The sequence below is a fragment of the Ptychodera flava genome, chromosome 8 (assembly GCF_041260155.1).
Source record: "Ptychodera flava strain L36383 chromosome 8, AS_Pfla_20210202, whole genome shotgun sequence".
Classification (NCBI taxonomy): domain Eukaryota; kingdom Metazoa; phylum Hemichordata; class Enteropneusta; family Ptychoderidae; genus Ptychodera; species Ptychodera flava.
The window spans coordinates 31,108,693-31,128,545 of record NC_091935.1 but is presented as its reverse complement, the minus strand read 5'-3'; the positions used below and the strand labels follow the sequence as shown (position 1 = coordinate 31,128,545).

At 37.6% G+C, this 19,853-nt stretch overlaps 3 protein-coding genes across 3 annotated transcripts in view; 2 read left to right on the top strand and 1 right to left on the bottom strand.

Annotated features, from left to right (window-relative positions):
- Positions 1 to 4,151: 4,151 nt before the first annotated feature.
- LOC139139088 (adiponectin-like) lies at positions 4,152 to 8,576 on the top strand. Its single transcript, XM_070707856.1, has 3 exons — positions 4,152 to 4,482; positions 6,015 to 7,183; positions 8,089 to 8,576. The coding sequence occupies exons 1-2, from the start codon at positions 4,275 to 4,277 to the stop codon at positions 6,671 to 6,673; spliced, it is 867 nt and encodes a 288-aa protein (XP_070563957.1). The 5' UTR covers positions 4,152 to 4,274; the 3' UTR covers positions 6,674 to 7,183; positions 8,089 to 8,576.
- LOC139139087 (dimethyladenosine transferase-like) overlaps positions 8,486 to 19,853 on the bottom strand; it is a 33,519-nt gene continuing 22,151 nt past the window's right edge. The window contains exons 8-11 of the mRNA XM_070707855.1: positions 12,068 to 12,132; positions 10,804 to 10,867; positions 10,077 to 10,183; positions 8,486 to 9,163 (exon numbers count right to left, since the gene is read on the bottom strand). Coding sequence (XP_070563956.1) covers positions 9,121 to 9,163; positions 10,077 to 10,183; positions 10,804 to 10,867; positions 12,068 to 12,132 — 279 coding nt within the window. The 3' untranslated portion in view covers positions 8,486 to 9,120. The remainder of the gene's footprint in view (positions 9,164 to 10,076; positions 10,184 to 10,803; positions 10,868 to 12,067; positions 12,133 to 19,853) is intronic.
- On the top strand, positions 16,085 to 19,657 carry LOC139139089 (complement C1q subcomponent subunit A-like). The gene is made up of 2 exons (XM_070707857.1): positions 16,085 to 16,433; positions 18,430 to 19,657. The coding sequence occupies exons 1-2, from the start codon at positions 16,277 to 16,279 to the stop codon at positions 19,086 to 19,088; spliced, it is 816 nt and encodes a 271-aa protein (XP_070563958.1). The 5' UTR covers positions 16,085 to 16,276; the 3' UTR covers positions 19,089 to 19,657.

Sequence of the window (19,853 nt, the reverse complement as noted above, 5' to 3'; positions counted from 1 at the left end):
CAGTAAGTGAAACAAAGCAATAAGCTGGAAAAAGCTGTGAACAGCATAATATCAAGGGCAAACCCAAATATCGTAGTATTTGTGTAAATCACGTGTGGTGACATTTTTTCCACACTTGAAAAAAAACAAGTGACTCTTTCCTACTGATCAGCACTTCACAGATTTTAACCTAGTTTTTTGTAAGGCCAACATCCTACAGCTGATAACAATACTACAGTACCAACATTTGAGCATTGAAAGGATGCAAGACAGATTACACAGTATATTTTTGTCTTTTAATTTGGTGTATGTGTTGAGTTCAAGCTACTGAATGGAACAAAAAAGAACCTGTGCAATCATTGTAAATACAGCAGAACTAAGACTAGCCAAGTCGTCTGTGTATTTGTTTGAAAAAAAAAATATAGACAAGAAAATTGGTATGCATAGCCATTAAACCCCAGTGGGGCATACTAATCTGCATGTACATAAAATTTATTAGAACAACCAGTTAAGTCATAAAATCTTGAAATCAGTTTTCTAAGCTTTTGGTAGGTGTGGGAGTGACGGAATAGAAGGATGTAAAAAACATACTTTTTCTGTGGCTGTGTTCATTATTGTCATATCCAATTTCAGTTTTAGCTCTTTAGTTTGAGAACAAAATGTACTCACCAGTAGAACAATTACTTTCGCAATTTTTTATATATTTATACACTGGAGCTCTAATGCTTTGCAATATTTTTCAACATGAAACTCCAGCAAATGTTAATTTGTATATGAGTCTTTAAGCCAATCAATTGCTAGCTCAAAATAACTCCATAGGGCAGTTCCCATTTGCAGTAGTTTGGAAATTTCACGTAATTGATGACAAATCTCTATTGCTTATATATTCTTTTAATAAAGAATATGGATCACCTCTAGATAGAGGTCATGGGGTGAAAGGTCAAATATTTGCATAATTGTGTTTTCTTTGAGAGCACCCCGCCAATGGTCATTGCCATTGCAATGAATTGTTGTACAGAGACAAATTTTGCAACCACAACTACAGTACTTGTACATAACAATATTTTGAAATTTTGTCATTCTGAGTTTGAGAATTGTTTCATTTTCCCTTTTTTGTAAATTATTTTAGTACGTACAGTAGTTGAGGTAGACATGTAACAATCTTGTCTTTTTTGTAGGAGGTACATCTTTCAGTTATAGGTTGAAGTAAAATTTGTGATATTGAAAGACAGTCAAGTGATTTTGTTTCCTTTGTTATTAAACCAATTCAGGGACACACCTAGCTGTGAATACACAGTGGTGCATGCTGTTGCATATTGATTGCGTTTAGGTCAGGGGTCAGTGGTGATGACCCCTGACCTGATCATGAACGATATGCCACAGCTACATTGTGTATTTACAGCTAAGGCATGTTACCATTGTGGACATTGTTTTCAGATGTGTGCACAAATCTATATGGCATAAAATGAAAGCATCTCCATCTTTACATCCTTGTTGTCCTCAGCAAATACGAAAGAAATGATCTAAAAATCATGTCTTGTATACAATCTAGAGCTCTTTCCTGACTTACAAGAGTGTACTGAAAACATTAATTTTTCCATGTTTTGCGTTTTCTCCAGAGCTTGCAAATTACCAGTTTAAATTAAACTCCCCTTAAAAATAAACAAAAAGCTTACCACGACCCCCCCCCCCCCCCCCCCCCCCCCCCCCTTACAGTGAGATCTTGAAACGTTGATTATACACAGTTTTGATAGTGGCATACTCCACACCATGATGACAGCCTATGATGTGAAATCACTGGTGATTGCCTAGCTAAGAAAAATGACAGAACTATAGCTTCCAATCTGCAGAATGATTATAATAAGTAGGATTTCCCTCCAGATAACAAGACCGTTTGAACTTCGATGATGTGTGAATGATTGGTGTAGATTTCTAATATTTTACCCTTTCACCCCCAGTTCCCTGTGAACAGGTCCTACTTTACCATAGAAAACAATGGATTTGGGACAAACCATGGTGGTGAAAGGGTTAAATACTCTCCAGATGGAAAAGAGCAAACAGGGCTGCCTTTATTTTATATTTGATTCCTTCCTATAATAAATTTTTTTTAAGAACAATAAAACCATCGCAAAAATGAATCAATGGTCATGGCCATTAAGTCATTTTCGCGATGGTTTCGTTTATCGTGTCTAAAACCGGGGTCGACTATATGCATGGTCACCCATTCATTCAGTATCTTTCAACATGTCAAACAAAGTAGTATCTCCTTGTATCAAACAAAATTCATGAAAAATGGCCAACTTTGTCCCTTTAAGGATGTACGAGCGGTACGCGCGTGTGGAATTTGTCACTTCCCATAGGATTACATTGAAATTTGCTGGAAAATCAATTTCTACTATTGTCATTTTCATGAAAATTTGCACAAAGCTCAGTCTAGAGATATAAATAATAGTGATCAAATAAAATGATATGGTCACTGTGCTAACTTTTAAGATAAACAGCATTGAATTATTTCGTCCATAGAAAATGCATTGGTGAAAAAATGCCGACTCAGCATTTTCTCTCATAAATGGCAAAATTCATGGTCATGTATTTCAAAAACGAGCGCGGTGACCCCTATATTTTATCACACATTTTGATAATACTTACAAAGGAGAATCCAAAATCGACAATTTAGAGAAATGACATTACTTTATAATTTTACTGATCGTACATCCTTAAAGTAACATGCCCTTAAGCACGCCGAAAAATGTAACTGAATGATGAAATTTGTGGCTGGCATGATCGATGCAGTTTAGGCAAGTATGAGCCCCTATCGAAATTCAAAAACACGCTGACCCCCTCCTCTTATTTGGCATTTCAAAAACATGGGTGACCCTCCTATCACCAAAGTCAAAAACAGGGTAACACCCCTCCCCCCATAAAATCCACCAGGGCCCCCCAGGCTGAAGAAACTGACCAGTCCCTAAAGCCTGATATAACATAAATGTCCTTCGTATTCCTGAAAATCAGGAAGTTGTTCATAATAGCTAGATACCTCAGTTGGTTATATAGCTGTTCCTTGCGCTGACACAGATCCATTTTGTCACTCTTGTACTCTATCTGTCATTTGTCTAGAACCGCTTAAAAAGCCTCCCAACAACACAGTTTTGGTATGATTCTCCTCAAAAATTATATCTATAGCATCGTGCACTGCTCTTCTCCCGTCCATGCCATAGAACTTAGGACTACCGGGAAGGACTCCAAGAAACGTTATGTAACTTGCTACATTGATCACGATTGCTGGTCATGATCTTGTCTCAAATTCTGGTTAAGCAAGGTAGGCAAATTAAGTTGAGGATAGAAGGCAAGGGGGTCGACACTAACTGAAATACACATGAACATATGAGTGTCTTGGATCAGTAGGGGTATTTATTACAAAACTACACAACAGGTATATCTACAAATCTACAGGTCACATGATCCCCCCTTGACAGGTGCTGCTGGCTGACAAGCTGATTATCATAAGTAAATAAAGCTTGCTGGCTATGAGGGGAAAAACACCTGACCAAAATAAAACCACTAACCTAAGGACTAAAGTCTACAACAAAGAAAGCAAACCCCCTAGAAGTTACACGCAGTAAAGCTACTCTTATTTTTCCAACAAATAGGAAATATCAAAACAAAAACACAATGCTCAAAATAAACTAAATAAGTTGCAAATCTCCTTAGATACAAAAGGCGACATATAATATTTGTCTGAAGCAGTAAAATAAGTGGTGGGTGGGTGGGCCAGGCTGCTACTGATGCTTGCTGGAATACAATATCATCTTGCTGCATGTAAATTGCTGACTAGCTATATATATGTATCATAAAACTCCCCCGCGCGTGCGGCCACTTAAATACACTTACTAGTCATTTATTTAGGCAAATGTGACCTATAATGTTTGGTCGGCCTACTACTAGCCTCTAATTGGCTAGTAGAGGTAATCTATGTAAATGTGACATATTACATGGTTCTCTGAAATGAACAAACGATATCAATAATATATGCAGGCAAATGTGACCTTTAGACTGTGTGGTTGATCTTAGCCTCTAATTGGCTAGTAAATGTATATAAATGTAAACATACATGTTCTGAAAAATAAAACAAATATTATATTAACTATGCCATATATGATGAGATAGCCCAGGTCTGTGTTCCGTGATTGGGCAAAATAGTGACCTCTCATCACATTCCCAATAACCTGATAGAACATACCAGAACAGTCAAGAGGTAATTGCCAGAAATTTTTTTCCTTATACATTCGAGACAAATGTTGACTCAGACATTGATCTCTAAAACTGTGGAACTATCATCAGTTATGATGGGAATACCTGTTATCCGGCTCTTTTTGATTTCACTGGCTTTCAGTAATGCTGTGTTTGCCTCGGCTGAGACTGATCAGCCGCCATGTGTGCATTGCTGTGACTACCAACCTACAAACACTCCCGGAGTTTTCAGCATTTTACGAGGGGAAAAAGGTAAGTCCTGCATACATGCTGCACTAAATATCTCTGGAAGTGCAGATGCTGTAGATTCTGAACTGTACACTGTCGCATGTGGGCATGCAATTCAAAGACCTTAAAACAAATGAATGATTTCCCTGCATCACCACACAGAAAAAATTTACCACAATATAAAAAATTTACCACAATATGAAAATTTACCGCAATATGAAGTCTGCAAATTGCATTTGCATTATACCTTTGTATCTTATAGTCATAATTGTTTCAATTGTTATGGTTTGACAACTAATCCCTGCTCGTGTGAACCCAATCTGCATGGGACAAAAATTTGGAAAGTTAATTAGTCTACCATTAATTTATGTGCAAATGATCAACAGGCTGAGACAATTATCCTTTCTAATAGTTGTGGCCTGGGAGTTGCAATATATGAAAATGCAGGGCCACCATAGGTGATGGTTTTGCAGGTCGACAGAAGATCGATGTTAAAAGTTGCTTGGTGGATGAAATTATGTGTTCATGTCTTTAATGGCATTGCACATTTACAGTGTTAAATAATTCAAACTCTGATTATGATTATAGTGCTTTAAAGGTATACAGTCACCTGTAATCTAAATATGCCCATTGGTCAAAGGGGCATTCCTTGGTATTCAAAATGCCCTTGTGAGGGCGCTTTTTAAAAAGCGGCCACCCGCTTAAAATCTGTGATTGGTTGGATTTTCTCCCTTTCCATGGTAACTGTGGCAAAATCGGAACAGGTGACAGTATACCTTTACCTCTCCCTTTAGTTTTGGTATCACACCTGCTTTTGTTAATTAGGTAGAAAGTGTCTCAGGGAAAAATATTTAGACTCAAAGTTTATAATTCTTTTCTAATCTACCACTTGTGGGGCATATTTTAAAGTTCTTCTCGTAAGTAAAGTTTTCAGTGTCTTTGTTTTTTCGAAAATTGAAAATTTATTTTCCCCTGTAGAGTTAGCACAGGGACGGCAGCCATTTTGAATTTCAAATATCGGTAAATGTCAGATAATTTGTTTCTCTAGTACCAACTTTTGCACAGTGACCCCTAATTTTTATTTTTGATTTCGTGAGAGAATGGACAAAAGTTTCACTTTTGAGGCACATATCACCTTAATGCCGGTATAGGGTGTGCACACAGTGGGCAAACAGAAAAAAAGATCATAATTATAATTCCTTGAGGGGGAAAGCCAGATAAAATGTTGAAAGAATTAGCTGGGTTGAAAAAATTGTTCCACTTGTAGCACTGAGAGAAAATTTAGTGCCTTTGATCAAACTCCTAGCCTGAGATATAATACTCAGCAGTCTCACTTTGCTACCAGCCTCCATGCTGTAAGGTTGTGACTCATTTTGATTCACATCACATAACATCATTATAGTTATAAGCTAGTTGTACACATGCAGTCACACATATCCTGGCAATGTTGATTGGCATCATCTTCTCAAACTCTTATACATGATACATGATAAAGCTCAAGAGAGCATATGAATGTACAGAATTCCTGTCATAGTTTACATGTTTATGTTATCCAGGTGACACTGGAGAACCAGGACAGAATGGCATAGTGGGAAAAGCTGGACCAATAGGTGAAACTGGTCTGAAGGGGGTCAAAGGTGAAAAGGGATACAAGGGTGAGACTGGGTCAAGAGGGCCGGCGGGAGAACGTGGTATAACAGGGTCTCCCGGTCTGAAAGGTGAGCGTGGCTTCGAAGGTTTGAAAGGTACAAGAGGCAATCCTGGGGTCAAAGGTCAGAAGGGAGAAGTTGCCACCACAAGTGGATGGTCTTCATTTGGTGTCGCAAGAAGTTCAGCTATCAACGGTGGTGATGATTATAAGACAGTTACATATGACCACACTTTTATCAACACTGCAAATCACATGAGCCCAAGCACTGGAGTTTTCACTTGTCAAATTCCAGGAGTGTATTTCTTTGCCTTTGTTACAATGAAAGACCCTGGAACGCGTGTTGCTGCATTCATAATGCAAAATAACAGCAAAAAGGCAAGGATCTATGCTGATGATAAAGATTGGGAAGGTATGGTAAGCCAGAGCGTCACATTACACTTGGCCATTGGTGATAGAGTGTGGGTGAGGATTGACAAGCGCTCCGAATTTGACAGCGTCAGTCTTGAAAGTAACGGAAAACGTCACACAATATTTAATGGCCATTTGATCCATCGCAGTGACTAAATGTCTCAGTCATAAAAGCATATTCACCACTTCACCTTGCATGAGAAAGCTGTAGGCACTTGGAAATACTTCTGAGAGTTTCTCGTTTGCCATGAAATGTTCCTATCGACATAGAGGAAATAAAAGGTTTGGGGGAAATCCCCTACATTCTTTCTTAAACATTTCAGATCCATGCACAGAATTTTTGCCCAAAACACTGACAGACTACATTATTGAATTTTAGTTCATTGCTGTGTACTTGTATCATGCTAATCACAATTGTATTGGTAATTAAATATAACTTTGCATGGGTAAAATTTGAGGTTTCATGTAGAAATACGGTTGAGTTTGTATTTACTACTTGTACTTGTGGCAGTATAGCGTTGTTCTCTTTACCCATTTTGTCTGCCAGCAGTGTTAAAGATTTGTTTTGTTCAAGTTTTGTTTTGTTGCCAATCTGGGTAGAAATTAGTGGAGGCATTGTGGACCAGTGGTTAGGGTACCCAAGGTACCTCCACAAAAGAGGCTGCCGTACTGGACTCACTGTCGGAGGATGGTGAGTTTGAGACTCCAGCACGTTAGGCCCAGAGTAATGGACTCACTGTCGGAGGATAGCGAGTTCAAGGCTCTAGCATGGTGTCGTGCTCCTGAGAAAGGCACTTTTCTCCTCAGTGCTCCATTGAGGTAGTGGGTTATGGGTACCTCATCCTGAAATTGGGCCAACACCCACTGGATGATGGACTGACTAAAAATAAGTTCAAAGGCTCTTGATAGAGTGTACAAAATTGACAACATTGTAGTGACCAAAGAGAGTCACTTTGTTCCTCACACTCTTTGTTGATCAGACAGTGGAATGTCCCTATTGTATTCAATTAGAGCAGGTGAAACTATACCATGAAACCAGGGGGTGAATGAGTGAAAATCCCTGCCAATACTCAGTGAAAATTATTGAAAGACAACTGCACTGTTAAGACTGTTGGAATGTTATTTTGGCAATGATTGGCATTCCCAAAGAACCCTTCTGCAATTTCACAAAGCAAAGACAAAAACTTGTCGTTCATTTAAAAAGTACAAGTGGGGGCAACTTTACAGCTCTGTTTAGCTGTAATTTTTGACAACTTGCCATCACAATTGTTGTGGCTCCTAAACTCATGTCATGATGCCTCATTGTCAACACAGCCTGTGCATATTACCATGTCATGTTCAATATTATTGTTGACAATTGACAAGAATAGCCCTGGCAAGAATTTGTTTGTCAACAGGAAAATTGTACACTGTAGTACAATGGCCTAAGCACTGGTACAGTACTTTGTTGTACGATGTACTGTAAAATGAAGAAGAAGAGTATGGATTTATTTCAAGAAAAAAACAATGAAAATTATTATCAGCTATGGCAAATTTTCTTTTATATCATATATCATAGACTTTTAAAACAGAAGGTCTATGCATATATCAAGTATTTGACAGTATTCTACTTATTACATAATTATCAATTATTTCAGAAAAATAAATTAGCCCAATAACATTTTCAACTTGAGAAAACAATTTTATTTTCATCGTTAAATTGAGCAAGCATTTTTATTTTCTGTAGTCTGGTGGCAGGTTTTCGACAATAAGTTGTGTATTTACAGACTAGTGTGGTTTCACCCAATTTATATAATAGTAGGTACGTTGTACAGCACACTACCGACACTCACGCATGTAAACACCCATTGGAATACAAAACTTTTCTACAATCTGATGTGTTGAGCTGAACGCACCGAATATTGTAATCTTTCTCACTTTATCGAAATATGTGAAGTCTGTTTTGAGCATTAGTTTCCTGCAAATAAACTCCTTCATCCAAGAGCAAAGTGTCCAGCTTTCTGTTCAATACCTCTGAAGGCAAATCCAGGGGTAGGTCTTCTTTGGTAAGGATGGATGAAAGCAACAGTTTTGAGAATTTTTGTTCAGTTTTGGATTTTAATGTCAACTACAGTTTCTTGGCCTACTCCCTAAAGCAAGTTGAGATGGACAGTATTCAGCTTGTCAACTCAGCCTGTACATGTGTGAACTGTATTGTTATTGTTGACAAGTCAATATTGGTCCAGACTAGAATTCAAATGCAAACAATAACGATGCATTTTCCATGAACAAAACACTGTGTTGACAAGCTAGATAGTTGGTATTTAAATATCAATGTGCTTTAGGCAGTAGAACAAGAATCTGAAAGTGACAAAAAACAAAAACAGGAAGCAAAACATCAACAGTTACAGCTGCTGTCCATATTAGAACTATCAATGGGTAAAGCCTACAAATTGACAACAGCAAAAAGTCCTTAGTTGACTGGGTTCTGAAGACAGTGGGCAACATCATTTTTCCTAGTTCTGTTTTCAGTCTGACTGGTCTCTTGATTCTCCTCCCTTCTAGAGTTGTCTCTTTCTCTTGGGAGATGCAAGTCATGCTTATTTCTCCTTCGCTGTCCTTTGTTAAGCAAAGTGAATTCCATTGGAGTTAAAACAATGCAATAATCTGTAAGATGAAAAGAAGGATTGTTCACAGGACATTTCTTTTTATCAATTTTACGTTTAAGACAACTATAACACAGTGCTACTTGCAAGTTCCAGTTTGTCAGTATGTACAGCACCCAATAGCAAAAGGCCACATTGCCAGTTAAAATTCAGAGAAAGTATGTCTGTTTTGCGCCTTTAATTATTCTGCAGTTTGTGGTCAGGCCTTCTGAATATGTTATCATGGTTTTGAAACACGAGACTGGCAGAAACAAAGTATAACTTTGCAATTGTCACCGAGTAAAGTTAGAGACTCTAGTCCACAATTTCCGGCGATGTTAAAATAAGATGTTAAAATATTTACATAATGTTGGAATGAGCCCAACTTGGATTGAAACTAACGCTTGGCAAAGTCATTGAACTCACTGACAATGTACAATAAACTCAGACAAAAAATTCCATCTTGGAAAATAAAAAAGTCAGCATACATTTGAATGACCCCGAAAAGTTGACCAGATTATTGCCCTACACACAGAAAACACACACACACACACATACATCCAAACTAATGGACCCTAACCTTAATCCTTGTGTAGCTCTATGTTGCTTGATCTTGCAGGGTTTTATGTGCACTTATGCTCAGACTATGACAACCATTGTCTTATTATTATCTATTATCCGTTATCTAATTCCAAACCTCACACCCACTACAAACCATCTACTGCTAATACTGAGTATAAACTGTATACAAAGTGCAATTTTATTTTATTTTGCAGGCACACACTATAGCTTTGGGCTAATTTAGCTTTTCAGCCTGCGATGGCTGCTTTTAATGGGGATGAGTTGGTTTAAGGCCGTTTTAGATTTGGGCCAACCAGGACTGTGTTTGCAACCACAAATGGACTGAACAGTATATGACAAAGATGAACACTCACTTAAGAAAATCGTCGATATCCATCGTTCGGGCTCGAAGCCTAGCAAAGTCATTCTTTTCCAATATCTCTTCTACCTTGGTCTTCATATCAAAGTCTGCTTCTAAAGGCTGAAACAATGTGAAAAAGTCAGTATCTCAGTATAGAGGGCGCTCTTTAATGCTTACTTTATATACTGTTACTGAGCATGTGTGGAAACTTAGAGACAAATATCTTGGATGTACTTTGATATTTGATTGACACCGACTGTGTACATACCTGGTTCATTTCATTGTCTGGTGATATGACAATACTAATGTCATTCACGAGTATTTAAAATAAAATGAACTTGAAAACTTCACATTGATTGAGAAGGTGTAAATTGGACAGCATTATTGAAGTGCACACACGGAATATTATCTCAGTTCCACATCCTCAAACAAGCCCTGCGGCCTTAAAGCAACAATGAAATCTATACTTATTTTCAAGTCTCTGTTTCAAGCTTCATCAAACTTTTACATTATTACTTACAACTACTAAGCCAATCCAATCTACATGGCTTTCAATGTTATCACATAGGGTCATGTGATTACTGGGGGTCAGATTCATGTGAACTGAAAGGTCTCCATAAACTAAAGAATCACGTTGACTTAGCAAAGAAGACACTAGGCTTTGAATTGTTCAGATTATTGTGAAAATTTCTGCCATCAAAATTTACTTCAAGATCTTCACTGCACATGATGATACTTACAATATTTTTGATGGAACAGTGTATCCTGTAGTTTTTGTCCATCATTTCTACCACTGTACTGTGCCTGCCAACAGAACATTATTAAGTTTAAGCCACTAAGCTACTCCATTGTTTAGATTTGCCTTTCATATGTCACATTCTCCCCCCCCTCAACCCCAGCAAAACTGCAAACATTGAAGTCACCAGGCAAGTGAATTAACCAATACTCCAAACATCAATTCACAAAATTTGTTATCTTTGCATAGAAAGTGATATCAATGTATTGTAATTGGCACTGCTGGCAAGGCAAAGCACTGCAAAACACAGGCATAGGCTTCAGTGTCATCATGGGGTAGAGTAACCGTGGTCTCATGAAGGTTCACATTTTGATCAAGGTTCTGTGATCATATCTCCTATAAAGTGCTTATAAATGAGGAGGACTATTTCACTGACCCTTTGACAGTCGAGTGATATTCTGCTCTCAGGGAGTTTGAGGTAAGATCTGGAAATTTAAATTTCCCAATTATCCAAACAATGTTGATTGTACTTTGTAACAGTATTGATGGACTCTCTTGATGTTTCTTTGATAACCCCACAGCAATCCTTGTGAAATGATTAACCCTTTGAGCGCTGCTATTTTTTTCACTAAAATTATAGTGTGCAACATTTTACCAATTTTGTGAATTTTTCTGTAACTTTTTTGACAGTTTTGGACCAAATGAACATCACATTTTATTGGCTTCAGATTTGTATCAAAATATTTGCAAAAATTAGTAGAAAAAAAATTGACTGACGTATAATTTTGATATAGGCAAAAAAAATTGACTTGGCGCTCAAAGGGTTAATACTGTCTAAATGTAATGCACTACTTTTGCTCCAACTTCCCTGGAGGAAACTATAAATCATTGTCTTTCACACCCAAAATTTACCGATAACACTGATAACTTGATCAGTACAAAATCATTTGTTTTTGGTGTTTACAAATTTCAGATCATGAAAATCTCATTCAATCCACAAGCTTTGAGCTGTCCACACGAGCAGCATACCAAAAACAGAATATAAAATTGAGTCCGAATATCTAATTTCTTGCCACATTCAATACATCGGAAAACACCATTAACTTTGATTTGTTTCTCAGGAGATATCACATATCAGCCGTTGAGGCAAAGTCTCAGTTCATGATGAGTTTGTGTCCATCACCAGCTACTCTGACAGGAAACCAGAAGACACCGCTCAATCAAAACAATCTGCAAATTCTGTAAACTTGGCAGGAAGTGAGCCTTACTTGAAAGCAGCTCCCAGGGTTTTGTTTTTCCTTGTAAATGCAATCCTGACAAGTCCATCCCATTCCTGAAAGAGATTAACACAGAAAGCAATACAATATCACTATATTGTTTCTGTCTGATAGAAACCTTTTTTGGGGTTAAACCCCTCTCCCCAACCCCTAAACTTTTAACATTTTCATCAGATTGATCTTTTGACGTCCCTAAACAGGGTCCATATTACTCAAGTTACTTAAAATTCAAGGACTTCCACGGTCATTTTCAGCAATTTCCAAGGACCTTTTCATGTCCACAATACCGTCTTCCTGATATCATTTTTATTATGTATTTTCATAAATCCTTTAACTTAGCCTAGCCCTACTCATCATCTTTCCAGTTTTGAAAACTGTCGGCAGATTATCAATTTTCCAGGGCCAATTTCATTTTTAAGGACTTTCGAGGTGAGTACCGACCCTGATTGTAAAAGTGTCAACTAAAGAACCTTGAACAGTAGAATGAAATTTTCATCTTCTCTTAAAAATGCAACACCATTTATTGGACAAAAGTTTTGGCAATACTCTGTACGCCAAACTTGGTATTAGAAGCTGTGCAATGCAAGGTAAATGATCTGATAGATGACATCACTCTGGTGTTTTAATACTGTAAACCAAAATAAAATCAAGATTTAATCCTAAAATATTAATGAAATGCTAACACTAATGAGAATTATACCACTATTTACAAATCAACATTTAAAACAAAGCGCAAAAGTCACATAGTGGTCAATATAAGCCTAGGAATTATGGTTAATACTATTTTAAATATTAGTATAATATATTGCTATACCCTAATTCCCTGTAAACAGGTCCACAATCACCATTGATAACACTGACTTTGGGCTAAACCATGATGGTAAAAGGGTCAAAATCATTGCTTTATGGATGTTGTATGTATTTGCCAGAAGGCCAAAGTAATAAATATTTGTTTTGCGTCCACTCAAAATGCGAAAAGGTACGCGTCTAAGCGGCTGAAAAACACACACAAGAAAATTAACACAATGTAATTTGATTGTATCAAATAAACAATTGTCACAAAATTTTAGTTCAGAAAAGCTAAGCGGTCATGTCCTAAAATTTCCTATTCAAATACATTGTGTGTGTTTTTCATGAAAACCTTAAAAACCTACGTGGGTGGGTACGCAAAACAAAGAATTTAATTACTTTGGCCTAAGATGGTTTTCATTAAAAACCTATGGCTATGATAGCCTGGTTCAAGTCTCACATTTCTGAGTGGGTGCATCATACCAGATCAAATTCTCTCCTCAGTAGCTCATCCAACTTCCCTAGCACATAAAACAACAAATTAGGTAAGGTATCTTGTCAGGCAAGGAAAAAAAGGTCATTATAGGGCCAAATGGAGATATAAACAGCTCAGGTAGCCTGGATAAATCATGGAGGTACCAAGAACTTTCTTTCTACCTCCATGGATAAACGTTGTTGGAGCAGAGTTAAAAAGTTACAAACAGATCACATCAAGAGCGCCCTCAGTGGTGTGAAAATGAAGGTGGTGAAACGACCACAGAGAATGACTGAAAGAGGAAGAGCTACTAGCATCTCATATGACCAACAAAAGACAGTGATGTTGGAGATGATAAATGTGATGTACACGGCTATGAAATTTCATTGCCTGATACCCGGCAACTTTCACTTCTTGCAATATCAATTTCAGGATCTTTGAAACTCTAACTGTGAAACATGTAATGATTGTTGCAAGTCATGTTCTTAAACAATCAAAACAAGTCATTGACAATGACATAGTCCCCACTTGAAATTGGCAACTTGTCAGTGGAAGTAACGACCAGTAAATTGAAGTCAATATGATACACATGAAAATAGAACTGAGGGTACCAAAGACCTATGTGTTACTGATGTCCATATTGGATTGGCTTGTAAACAAGTAGACAATAGTACGAATGGCATAGGGTTATGTCCTTTTACCAAGTTGGATAGATTTAGGTATGTCATGCATTGGCTCTTGAAATGTCAAAATTCAACTAATCTGCAAGAAAATAGTCCAGGCATGTTGGAGTAATGGCTTTTGACATGAAAAAATCATAAGCCCAGATAAGAACTAAAAATGCCCCTGGGCCAATGTTTATTACAGAAGAGACTTACTATAATTAGCTACTGGTACAACTGTCTTTCTTGATTGTTAAATCTTCGTATTATGGTGAGGGAATCGCAAGCGAAAGCATACATTGACACAAGGGACTGTCCTCCGATGCAGGACTTGGGTTGCTATCAATTATTCATGAGATATGACATCTCAAACAGAGCAGAGGCAAAGGAAGAATTTTGCATGGAGTTCATGTGCGAGTGAGATCATAGAGTATGTCACCTTGTCTTGAGTCTGAGACCAGTGGCTGTATTAATTATGCATGCTGTATTCACTAATGTATGCATGTAGTGAAACTTGAACATTTCCCGTCTGATTTTGTTTGAATGTCTTATACATGAAGCTTCTTTCAGACAAACACAACGTAACATAGTGCAGGTCTGATTCCGTGCAATTCATACATCTTTTCCAGCAGCATAACCATCAATAACTAGTCTCTGAAAGTCTTTGCAATGCAAATATCCTAGTTCCTCCAAGGCTTTGCTGTAGTAAAGCTCCTTTGCTGTCGCCATGTTGCATTGGTACTGTTTCCAGCTGGCAATGCTGTGACTGGCTGACCTGTGACCCACTTCACCTGTCAGGGTTTTCCCTGTTGTTGTCGTTGAGGGCCCAGCTGGAGAGGATAGTCCCTTGTGCTTTCGGTTCTTGCAGTTATACCCAGCTGCTTTCAGAATGCCCAGCTAACACCTCCAACCTTCGGAGTTAAGCTTTGATTTCCCACACCATCGCATGTGCGAATGTGCGAGAGACTACACCAGTAAGAAACAGACAAGGCACAAGGGACTGATGATGGTCTAGTAAAAACATAAGAAGCTAATGTGGCCTGCCTCCCTAATTATGAAAGGTCATTAAATATGTCAATTAGTAATTAATTGACAGTATATTGATTAATGGTTTTGCACGCTTTTATGACACTGTAAGATAATAATCTGTAGCAACCTTCATAATATTTGATGCAATGCCTCTTGATATTCACCCGATCCAAAAATTATTTAAATATGCAAATTAGCAATTAATTGTAACGGTACCACTTAGTGCCATTGCATTCTATTATGTACAGCACTGTAAGATCAGTATCTGATCAAATTTGTTGTTGTATTTCTAGATATACCACACTAATAATGAAAAGTTATTAAATATGCAAATTAGTGATTCAAAAAGACATGATACTACTTAATGTCTTTGCACACTATTAATTACAGTACTAAGAGATCATCATCTGTACCCCGTTCATCAAATTGATGCAGTATTTCTCAACATAGCATGCAAATGAGGAAAGTTCACTGAATATACGAATTGGCAATTAATTGACATGATACTACTAAACGTCTTTGTAAGCCATTTCAGGACTTAGAGCTCAACAAATGTACCAAGTTTCGTCATAGTTAATGCAGTATTTCTTGAGATAGCATACTAATTATGAAAATTCATTAAATGTGCAAACAAGCAGTTAAATGACAATGCTAAACATCTCTGTGCACTATAAGAGCTCTGTGTGACAACACCTGTACAAAGTTTCAAAGTTTCATCAAGTCTAACACAGTCTCTCTGGAAACAAAACACTTTTATAAAAAAATCCCAAGTTATTCAAATTAGCACTAATTATGCACGCCACACCCACAGCAATAAATTTGCATATGTATGTCATGGTGTATTATCATTTTACCAACTTTGAAAGGAATTGGCTCAGGCATGTCTGAGATATCTGTAGGGACGGACAGACGAACGCATGGACAGACACATGGAGCCTAAATATAAATCCCCACGACTTCGTTCAAGGGGACTAACAATAATTACATTAAGATATGATTTCAATGTGTAGGATCGAGTCTCCAAAGCCTATATAAAGGCACACTTGGCACGATAAAATCACAGACAAGAAAGTTTTCGGAGAGAGCACAAACACATAGGCCACTTTTCTCTAGGTTTTCAGAATTGTATCATTATTTTCACTTATTGTGAAAAACATAGTGGACCATTCGCACGGACAGACTTTGAAGAAATTGGCCAACCAACTGCAACCAAAGGGAGCCAACATGAGCTAGCAAAGTTTGACAATGAAGATGTACATTGCTGTGGTTTTCATCTTGACTGGAAGTGCCTCAGTTTGGAGCCTGAGCCCTCCAGGCGGTTCTCCAACAAGTGAGCCCTGTGTTGACTGTTGTGGTAAACAAAACGACATGCCACTTATTGGCATTTTGCGAGGAGAGAAAGGTGAGAGCAACAGTTTTTACTCGCTAAGCATAGCATCATTGCCATTGTAGTATGCAACCAAATGAAATGGTCACTGGTAAATTACTGTAACTCTTCACAAATTTTGTATCTACCGGTATGTATATAGTTTTTCACCCAAAATTCAACAATGGTAACTTTTCGCAAAGTTGTCATGATCCATACTATTTTTATCCAATTCCTCCTCTTCTTTTACTGCAAAAAGTTTCTAATCTTAGAGACTAAGAGCAGAATGCACATACCTGTGGGGGACAGATATTTGGCCTACCATGTGTGGAGCCTCATTTTGAAGCATATCGACTGAAGAAAGTTTACACCTGCTTAGTTTTGTGAAAATTGGATAACTTTATTTTACCCAACAAAGATGGCAGCCATTTTGAATTTCAAGTATCTGCAAATATTGGGTAATTTGTTCCTCTAGTACCAAAATTTGCCCAGTGCTGAAAGTTTGCTTGTAGAAAGTTTAAGCAAAAGTTTAAGTCTTTCATTTTTGAAGCACAAACTACCTTTAGCTCATCTATCTTCCAGCTAGGGTAAGGTTTTTCCATCCTATTTCTCACAAATTTTTGTTTTCAAATGGAAACCATTCTAGTGTGAAGCAAGATAGAGTCACTGTCAAACTTGAGACAGTGGCAGCCATCATTGCAGTATCGAAGACAACCTGGGTATAGAAACCAAAGTAAACTGACTACTGCCAGTTTCATGTTTAACCCAAGTAGGAACTTTGCATTTCAGCTTAAGCTATGGCATTCAGTTTTTGTAGCATCTGCCATGGAAACCTTTGAAATGTTACTATCTCTGCCTGCTGACTTGCTTCCTCTCCAAAATATCTTTTAAAAGCTAGCGTCGTTTAAAAAAATATTCACAGATAATTTCTACACTATTCACAGAGCATACCTCTTTTTTCTGTCATCTTACAACATTTTTCAAATTTCTCACATTGGACCGGTAGAGTATTAAGTCAAAAGCTTTAATTTGTCTGTTCATCCATTAACAGTAGTGGCTTGTTGTACTACCATCTATGGTTCATGTGATTTCAATACCTGGACTTTTACTATCTAGACTAGATTTTTCACTCACATCCACTTTTGTATTTTTTTTCAAAATGAGTAAATCAACAATATGCATATTTTGATCTGTTTGTTTATGATTGTGTTTCCCATCTATTGTCACCTTGTAAGCATGCAAACAGATGTGAAAGTTCGACTTGTTGCTACAAAATTTATCATTTCTTCCACAATTATGATGGACTACTGTGATGCTATGTTGCCAAATCGTCTTGGTGTTTCAGCATTTTCTTAGAGCAGAATTCTCCTGCAGTAAAATTGAATTGATAGTCCCAACCAACTTTTTGATCATGTTTGCTACATGTTACAACAAACTTGCACTATCATCTGTAGCTTCTACAAACTATTATGTGAACTTGGAATTGAACTTGTTTTTGCCATTATGCTATGAATCTGATTATATGCTTATGTATTATGACAGTGTTTTCAAAGCTAATCAACAGGCCATTGGATACTATAACAATTATTATGTTCCTTTGCCAACAAATCAGTTCACATAATGTCGCATAATAACATGGGAACAAAACAGCCCCCTGGCCAGCCATACAGGATTGTACCATGAAACAAATTGATGTACAGTTTGAATTGATCTAACATTTGTATGAAACAAGTTCAGGTACATGAGGTCCTATGCAGCGACTGTGGCCATGAAAAGATTTGTAAAAAAGTGGTTGACTTGCGGCATATCTGAGTGTACGATATCTTGACAAGCATCAAGTTTGTAACATTTGTTTCAGCATATCAATAGCTTTGAACAAAATTGCCACCTTGCACCTTATTGGATTGTGCAGCACAACATTTTGGTGAGTAAAATGATAATTATTGCGAAAAGCACAGGCGACAGAAATTTTGGCATAAAATTACAAATACAAAGTTATCGTCACCAGCCTTTTCTCCATTTACATCCATAGGCGATGCCGGTGCACCGGGAGAAAACGGTACAATGGGAAGTCAAGGTCCTATGGGCCCACCTGGAAGAAATGGTGCCAAAGGCGACAAGGGAGATAGCGGTATTATGGGAATCCCTGGAAGCAGAGGGGAGGCTGGTCTACCTGGAATGACAGGAAGTAAAGGAGAACTGGGAATCCGTGGAATGAAAGGCCATAAGGGTGCTCCCGGGGTCAAGGGTGAGAAGGGAGAGCCTTATACTTATTATGAATGGTCTGCTTTTTCTGTTGCGAGGTCTTCTGCAATCTTTGGCGGTTCCGAATACAAAACAGTAACTTACGATGTAACTATTCTCAATGTTGGTGATGATTTGAACGAAAGCACAGGTGTTTTCACCTGTCAAATTGCTGGGGTGTATTTCTTTATGTTCACTACCTTGAAAGACAAGAACAAGAATGTAGCTGCATTTATAATGTTTAACGATGCAACATCCGGGAGGTTGTTCTCTGATGCCGGAAATTGGGAGGGATTGATCAGTCAAAGTGTGCACCTGAACTTGTCTGTTGGTGACAGAGTATGGGTCAGAGTTGACAAACATTCTGAGTACCAAAATGTTGTGCTTGACAGTAGTATCAAGCGCCATACAATCTTCAACGGTCACTTGGTATTCCCTACCGCCTAGTACTTTTCAATGAAATACCAAAACGTATGTTATCACAGATTTCAAAGTATTTTTGACTGAAAGAGTCCTTGAATTTGAATTATTTAAGGTGGTATGCACCTCAAACTTGAGAGAGTTAAACTTTTGCTCAACTTTCCACAAGGAAACTTTTAACCATTCTCTTTCGAAATCAAAAGTTAAAATTGGGGTCACCCTGGAAATTTTGGAACTATGGAAATAAATTTGATATTAAAAAATGGCTGCCATTCTCGTGCAAAAACCACAGGTGGGGGAATTAAATTAAATTTTTAATTTTCACAAAAAAGAAGTTTAGAAAGTCTACTACCTTCCAGAGCTTTAAAATGGGGGTCACTTTTGAAATTTTGGAACTATGGAAATAAATTTCATATTCAAAATGGCTGCCATTGTTGTGCTAAAACCATGGCGGAAAAAACTAAATTTGTAATTTTCACAAAAATAAGATGATGAAAAGTCTACTGACTTGCAGAGCTTCAAAATGCACCGAATCCGAGGCTCTCAAAAGTCAGTCAAGTCTACAAGTCCAAATATCTGTCCCTGAGGTGCATTCTGTCTTAACCTGTTCACCCCCAATTCCCTGTAGACAGGCCCACACTCACCATTGATAACAATGGGTCTGGGCCATACCATGGTGGTGAAAGGGTTAAAGTCATCCTGCATTCATTCATAAGACCCATCCTCTGATCATGAACACAAAGCTTGGTTGATTACTCTTGTTTACCCATACTGCTCTTCTGACTCCATACT

What these genes read in the sequence shown, in the direction of transcription:
- LOC139139088 (XM_070707856.1), top strand. Translation starts at nt 4,275, where the DNA reads ATGTTGACTCAGACATTGATCTCTAAAACTGTGGAACTATCATCAGTT. An exon ending in CATTTTACGAGGGGAAAAAG is followed by an intron (nt 4,483 to 6,014) that starts GTAAGTCCTGCA and finishes TATGTTATCCAG; the next exon opens with GTGACACTGGAGAACCAGGA.
- LOC139139089 (XM_070707857.1), top strand. Translation starts at nt 16,277, where the DNA reads ATGAAGATGTACATTGCTGTGGTTTTCATCTTGACTGGAAGTGCCTCA. An exon ending in CATTTTGCGAGGAGAGAAAG is followed by an intron (nt 16,434 to 18,429) that starts GTGAGAGCAACA and finishes TTACATCCATAG; the next exon opens with GCGATGCCGGTGCACCGGGA.